At 33.4% G+C, this 7895-nt stretch overlaps 2 protein-coding genes and 1 pseudogene across 3 annotated transcripts; 1 reads left to right on the forward strand and 2 right to left on the reverse strand.

Moving 5' to 3' along the window:
* The first annotated feature begins 3714 nt into the window (after positions 1-3714).
* Positions 3715-3783, forward strand: LOC126658889 (U5 spliceosomal RNA; annotated as a pseudogene).
* A 688-nt stretch (positions 3784-4471) lies between these two features.
* On the reverse strand, positions 4472-4819 carry LOC126657378 (uncharacterized). Its single transcript, XM_050352052.2, has one exon. The coding sequence runs from the start codon at positions 4762-4764 to the stop codon at positions 4588-4590; it is 177 nt and encodes a 58-aa protein (XP_050208009.1). The 5' UTR covers positions 4765-4819; the 3' UTR covers positions 4472-4587.
* Positions 4820-5087: 268 nt separating this feature from the next.
* Positions 5088-7473, reverse strand: LOC126657522 (uncharacterized). 2 transcript variants are annotated; one of them, XM_050352227.2, is made up of 3 exons: positions 7324-7473; positions 7110-7161; positions 5088-6339 (listed from the first exon to the last, which is right to left on the reverse strand). In XM_050352227.2, the coding sequence occupies exon 3, from the start codon at positions 6278-6280 to the stop codon at positions 5348-5350; it is 933 nt and encodes a 310-aa protein (XP_050208184.1). In that variant the 5' UTR covers positions 6281-6339; positions 7110-7161; positions 7324-7473; the 3' UTR covers positions 5088-5347. The 2 variants fall into 2 exon arrangements, with proteins under 2 accessions (XP_050208184.1, XP_050208185.1); XM_050352228.1 differs by lacking the exon at positions 7324-7473 and having other exon boundaries at positions 7110-7317.
* Between the last annotated feature and the right edge of the window lie 422 nt (positions 7474-7895).

Raw genomic sequence — 7895 nt, forward strand, 5'->3', positions numbered from 1 at the left:
TTTTGATGGCAAAATTTTTAAAATGGTCCTAATTCCATTTTAACATTTTAAATTAATAAACAATAATTAAAAAAACAAATTTAATTTTTTTATTTAAAATTTTACATATCAAATTAATCCCCGTAATTTAACAAATAATAATAATTTTTTATCTGATTTGTATTAATTATTAATAATTTTTTAAAATAAAAAAACTGTTAAAAATACTCTTTACATAAAACGATTTGCGAAAAAAACTTAATAACCTTTTGCCAAAAAATCGACAAAATTTCTGACAAAAACCGAGAGGGAACAAACCCATTGAATCTCTCGATGTACATACCTATATGGCTTTGTTCATTTGCTCCTCTTCTCCGGCGAGGAGGAGCTAAAAAAATTGATTTAAAAAAAATGTTCAAAAAAAATCCTATATTAATTAGAGTTTGATTATGATCAATTAGTATTTAAATATGATTAATTAGAGTAAATTATGATCAATTAAAAAACCACTCTCCAGCGTCAGCATATATAATGGGGGGTTTTGAGCCGATTCTGTCAAGTTCAGGGTATAAGTGATCCGGTTTTACAACTTTATACTTTTTTGGTACTTTGTCCCCAATTAAGGGGGTAAAATGATCATTTGTTCAATTTTAAATTCATACAAATAATTTACTAGTTGGAGTTGGTGTCTAAAATCCAAACCAGTGGTAGAATTGACCGATTCAAAGTTTAATGGATTAATATATTAAAAATTATAGATTGTGAGATATATAATTGTCTAATAAGATATAAATACAATTAGATGTTATATATATAATTTAATTACTTTGAAAAATAAATAAAAACTAATTAAATTTTTAAATCGGTTCAACCGTATTTCTATCTAAACATCTTTTTTCTATTAATTTTGGTAGAACCACGTTTTTGGTTTTTAAACGGAACGAACCGAGTTACCCGCTGGTAATAGTTCCAAATCAAACCAATTGAACATGTCCAATTCCATTCGATTTCTAAAACAAAGGCTAGAGTACAATATTTTAATAAAATTTTCATTTCAATCTATTGACTATTTTTTTTTTTATAAATGATATTTGTATTAGCTCAACCACAAGAAGTGGAAGGAAAAAAAATTAATACAATCAAAGATGGATACAGAAAAAATCCAAACTTCTATAAACATCCAAGTTAGAAAAAGGAAAAGAAGGATGAAATGACTTGTAAAATAAGACTGCCTTCGTCATGCTATCCAATATAAGACTATCAATCCGAGTTGTCTTGTATTTGAAGACTCGTTTATTTCTCGCTTTCCAAAGAGACCAATTGATGAAGAACCACATAGAATTCCAAAGGATTCTATACCTTTTCCTACAAAGACCTGACCAAAATCCGTAGAAATTCTCCAAAGAATAAGGCGAAACTCAAATATTGTTACTCAATCTCATAACCTGTGACCAAGTTTGCCAAGCAAATGAACAATGGAGCAAAATGTGAACAGTTGATTCCTTTTGCAAACATAAAAGACAACCGCTGTTTTCCTCCAGAATTATTCCTCGACGAACCAAAACTTCATTAGAGGATAATCTATCCCGAGCTATGAGCCAATGAAAAAACTGAACTCGAGGAGGAAGCTTTGTTACCCATATCATTCGAATAAAATCCATACCACCACCTGAACCATTCGAGCTAGCCCTTCTTTCTCTAATAATTCTGAACATAGCAGCTGAAGAAAACCCAAACCTGCAAATCGCGTCTGTCAGCTTGAAGACGAACAGCAGAAGTCAGCAGCTGCAACCGGTTAAGCTCCTCTTCCTCACCAATTCGCAAACGACGAACCCACGGAATGGAGATCTGAAGATCATCAACGAGGACTGCTGAAACTCTCAGATCAGAGTTTCTACAAATTCGGTACAACGACTGAAATTGCAGATTTAATTCAACCGAACCAAGCTATTGACTAATTAAAACTATTTGTTCATGGATTTGGTGACCACGTTGGCATAAATATGAGGATCGATAATCATTATTCACCACGAGAGCTTATTGAAAGACTAAAGAATGCTGAGCCCATCACTAAATTTTATAAGGACTGTGAAAGTTTATTCAACTTCTTCAATTCACATGAAGTTTGTAAGGACGATGATGAAGATATCGACGCAGATATTGTATACTCCCGTACTTGCTATGTACATATTAAAGAAATTACGTGCTGTGTACTTTTTCGTGTTTTAACTTCATCCGTCATTTTCTTGACTAGGCCGAGGAGCTTCAGGAGCAGATTGAACAAGATTATGACGTTGGGTGAGTTCATAAAAAGTCCACAAACTCGGAACACGGATTGATTTCCTTCGTGTTGTTATATGATAATGTTTTATAACAATGCTAGAAATAGTGACAATGAAATTGAATGTCAATGTACTCTTTTTTTTTTTCGCTCGGTTAATTTTGCGAATTTTCTCTATTGCTTCAGGTTAACCATTCGAGACAAGATCGTCCCTCATGTCGTGTGGTGGTATACGGGTGACACCATCCAAAGGATCGACCGTGATCTAGATGATTATGAAGACGACAATGATGAAGATGAGGAGGATGATCTAGATGATTATGTGGACGACGATGAATACGAGAAGGATGGAGATGATGAAGACATAACAAAGGAGGTATAATTAATATATACGGTCCATTCCAATTATTGGGGAATGCTTCAACTTTTTGTAGAGCTGAACTGAAAAGTTACTGCTACTACTCATTCACACTCCCTGTTTCAAGAATCCATATGGACCGGTTGATTCAACCGGTTTGATCTAAACTAGATTATTTCAGTTTGATTTTTTATTATAAAAAAACAAAATACTGTTTGCTAAAGAAATGTGAATAACGCAAAACATTGAACCAATTGAAATTATAATATTGTAAAGAAATTTGCTAATTAAAGACGGTGTTTTAAAATCCGAATTGGTGTGGCCACTGGTTCAAGATTGAACTGGTGGTTGTACCATTTAAACTAAAATAAATACAATTACAATTCTTTATAATAGATGTAAATATATATATTTTATTTTAAAAAAATATATATATACATACATGTTTTATAATTACTATAGAATTTTAATTACTTTTGAAAAGCAAATACAAATTTTAATCATATCTTTAAACTAGTCCGACAGTTTTTCAATTTGGACAAATTTTAATCATATCTTTAAACTAGTCCGACAGTTTTTCAATTTGGACAGCTTTTTAAAATTGATTTCAGTTAAACCTCTTTTATGAGTTTAAGCAGAACGAACCAAATTGCCCACCAATTTTCAGTCGAATCAATTGAACCGAACAGTTTAATCGGTTTTTAAGCAATAGTTAGAGTATAAAATATTAATTAATTTTTTAATCCATCGAATAATTAATTTATTTTTTTACATATATATATATATATATGTAAGTTGTAAATATTATCTAAACTATTGAACGTAAACCGATAGCTATACCTGCCACCAATTTGGTTTTTAAATCACTGCTCACAAATGATTTTTTAATTTTCTTTAGGACAGCCTTAGTTCAGAAATGAATATCAATCAAATGAACACTTGACTGAAACAAAGGGGAACACTGGAGGATGGACGTGTGAAATATAACTATAGGATGTGAAAGTGCTTAAATTCCCACATCGATAAAGAACCAAACAACAGTCAGCAGTAACTCTATAAAAGCTGATGCAAATTCACAAGTAAAGGCACGCAGCCGCGCGGTGTGCACAAAGCGAACTATTCTTTCGCCTTTTACTAAAGAATACCGTGTGCCCGCCGCAAATAGACTCATCCGTCGGTGTCCGGGATCAGCTCGAGTTTGGTGATTGTGATGAGTATATATAAAAGTAATTTTAATTTGATGTCTATGATATTTGATTGTAACAATTACTTACTGAAATTTCTTGAAATTTCTATGTAAGATGTGATTGAATGTGGATACACTTGTGTGAATGGATTCGGATCAATATCTTTTAAATAGTAAATAATAATAGAAGTATGTTAATTTAACTACATTGTACTGAATTGTTTGAACGTTATGCAGACATGAGAGCAAATCGAAATTGGATGTATGTGGGCGGAATTAAGAATTGTCTTATATCGATGGATTTTGTAAACCATGTCGAAGAGTTCATATAATTTTCTTTGCAACATCCTAGTCGTACAAGTGGTGGTGGAAGATATATTAAGTGTCATATACTAAACTAGAATGTCGCCGTATGAATATGAAGATGTCGATATAGTAACGCTTCATCTGTATAAAAAATGTTCCATTCAGGGTTATTATTTTTCATGCACGGGAGTATTTTCCGTCACTAAAAAACATTAAATTTGAGCATTTCGTTGTGCCAACCTGCAATTCATGATTAAATTGGCTACATTGCTGAATTTATGGCTTCATCTTGAATATGATCAACCATATCATAAATATCAATAAAAAGGAATGTGGAAAATTAAAGAAATGGGTCAAGAACAGTCAAAAGGAAGAAAAATATTATTGAATCAAGATTATTGGAATAGTACCAACAAATAATTACATGAATCAAACAATGAATTATAAACAAAGTTGGTCTTGCAACAATGTTTTGTGTTACTTTTGAGATTTCTTGCGCAAATCTTTCATCCACTGGAAATTCAATATTTTCTTCTTAAGATTGGTCTTGTTACCATTCTTGTCTTTGTCCTTGTCTTTCTCCGATTCCGATTGCGGCGGAGGGTCAGGGGTGTCGTAGTCCCATTGATCCGCCCATGATAGCCCCGAATCCATTTTTACTTTTTCTTTCTTTTTTATGTTTTCTTGTATTTTGAATATTGAAGATGACCAAGTTTATGTTGCAATAACGGTCATTTACTTATTTTAGATGAATTCGAATGTTTTTTTTGGTAGTTAGGTAAAGTTAGTTATTTTTGGTGAATAAATAATATAGAATTGGCTCAATGGCCATTGTTTAAATTAGGTAATTCATGGTATGAAGTTGGTTATTTTGGCTGATGATTTTTTTATAGCCTGTCTATTTTATATTCCTTATGTTTGACTGAAGGTGTTTATAGTTTTTTTTTTTTTTCAAAATTAAAAATTTGAGTCTCGAATTATGCAAAATTCGATCCAATGGCTATTAATGATTTATAAATTTTAACAACATGCAAAAATAAATGAGCTTAATATTCATTCCAATGGATTACAAAACCTAAATGATATTCCTGAGTTACCATCAGTTGCTTCTACACAATGCTGTCTGAACTCTTCTATGGCTGCCTGCCCCTCCTGTAACTATTTTCAGATCTTCTATTTCCAGAAATAGATTCTAGACACTTGATTCTGCAGCTCCTCGGAAGATCAAGCACCGTAATCACCTATAAAATTCAACGTGACCTGCAATATCTCGACACACCAGCTTCGATTCCTTAGCTAATGTCAAGCTCTTAGAGATGACTAGTCCGGTCTGTCTGTGTGTGGACGTCGGCCGATATGCATTTGCCTCCTCTTCCTTCCCGAGCAATAAAGCTTCCCTGGCCGGAAGCACACTTTCCCACCAAAATTCTCGCAGAATACCATGTATTAGCTCCCAATAGTTACGGTCTCTACATACACGAAATGTCGTGCTTCCATTTGGCGTCCAGCAAAACACATCTGCCCATTCTCTATTCATTATCTCTAGTTGCCCCTGAACCTGTGGAATGTAATAAAAAGGCATAGCTGACCAGGGGAGACCTAATTCGGGCTTCCCCTTGTTATAGGGACACTTAACTTCGAGGATGCCACCGCCAGGAAAGCAACCGAGAAGACCATCCGGTGAAGCACCAACCCACGAAAATTGCTCTGCTGAATGAACCACGAATCCCATATGACTGACTTCACGTCCGGTTATACTTTTATAACTGTCGACAGCCGCTGTTTCATTGAGTACGCCCCATTCCATGGCTCTTCTAGAGGCTTCAATGATCTGCATCTCCGATGTAAAAACTTTCTCATGCCAGAGTTCAAAGCGACGGTTTCCTTTCCAAAACCCTAAGGCCGTACTAAAAGTGCTCGTCGTCAACTTGTCCCTCCTCAATGCAAACCATTCCTCTGAGCGCTGGGGTGCATCAGACTGCCTAATGCAGGCTGCCAACACTAATGACGAGGGTGGGCGGAAACTGAGAGGGGCGGCTGGGGAGATAAACTCGGCAGCACAAGTGGATAACGTTCTAAAACATCCACCGCCGTAGCTTCTCCCCGAGGACCATTGCCTTGCTGCTTTATGGTGAAAACTGTGATATCTACTAATACATACATTGGTCATTGCCAAGAAAATGATGCTGTTGAAAGTTGATGCCAGTTATGTTGAGCCCCAAGAAGATCCTACAAAAGCCACAAACCGGCCGAATATTAGTCGGACAATTAGGCGAAAGACATAATAAGGATAACCAAAATTTTCATAATCTCATTTAAAAAATCTAGTGTGAAAAAAGTAGCACAAGTAAAAACATTCTCAATATCACCACAGTGATTTCCATCAGTAAAAATACGAATTCTCCATAGCTCATAAACAGACTTACAACATATAGCTAAATACAATTCAAATAACTTCTTCCCCTTTTCATCTAATGAACTTCATTATTATTGCATTCTTGCTAATACATAAAATTAGCCTCTCCCCTTAAGAAAACTTAAATTCAAGACTTAAATGCATAAATTTCTTCGAAGTAACAAACCAATAGCATTTTGTATTCAAGAAAACTATCTAAATCATAAAGTAATCTTTCAGCAATTTTTAATCATGAATAGAACAGCATGCAATTATTCATTTGTTTAAAAACAATTACAATGTTAACCAAAAAACAAAAAAATTCAAGAAAACCAAGTAATTCCAATCAACAAAATAGTTAGCACGGACACGGACACAGGAAACGAGACACTTGGACTTGGGAACAGGCACGGCGAAATAGTGTTATTTTAAGTTTCCAGTTTAAAAATGAAGTTCCGTGTCTGAAACGCCAAATATCCAACACGTTTCTGAAACGAGAAAGCTTGATTATTGAATGAAGTATCCGTGCAACCTAATCTTCTCAATCTCCAACAAAAGCTAAACTTAAGGACAATAAATAAATGGAATTTTCAAACAAAAATACCTGAAACAGAACTTGGGATAGCTTCTAGAGCTGAACTTTTTATGACCAAAAACTGAAAGAAAGGAAAATAGTTAATAAAAGGTGCTACAAAAAGCTTCATTTACAGTCACTGTTTTAGCCATGAAACTGCAAAGATTGTAACTTTTTTTTTTAATTTAAATTCTTTGTAAAGGGCTACTAAAAAAATTTAGATTAAAGAATTAGGTTTAATTACAGAGATTGAGGTTTCAGAGATGGAGAGATGGACAGGAGGAAGAAGAAGATGACCCAGTTCTTGATTTTTATCTGTTCAGTGAAGGGTCTTCTAGTGTGAAACAGTGTCGTTTTTAAGGCTAAACCTCACTGGTTTACATCGGCCAGAACTGGTATTGGGTTTTTCTTTTTTTTTTTCTTTTTTTTTTGAAGTGTTCTTTTCTTTATATTTATTTACCGAAGTCTTAACATTTTTCATTCTTAAAAAGTAAACAATTAATTCAAAAACAATAAAACTAATAATTTATATTTATATTCATATCTTTTTTAATTTTAATAGAAATTAATTAAATATTTTTTTATTTCACTAAAATATCTTTTACAAATAAACAAAGACTTATATTAAATTAAAAAACAATTCTCATTTTTTTTTCTAATATTTGTGCTCTCACCTCTCTCTGAAAAAAACTTTCATTCACTTATCTTCTTGAGGGTGGGAGAAGATGATTTTCCGGCCCTAAACTACTAATTATTATAGATCTACTCCCTATTTCAATAAATCTTTGTCAAAAAATTTAATTTCGAGTTGGGTCT

Source organism: Mercurialis annua, linkage group LG7, assembly GCF_937616625.2.
Source record: "Mercurialis annua linkage group LG7, ddMerAnnu1.2, whole genome shotgun sequence".
Classification (NCBI taxonomy): domain Eukaryota; kingdom Viridiplantae; phylum Streptophyta; class Magnoliopsida; order Malpighiales; family Euphorbiaceae; genus Mercurialis; species Mercurialis annua.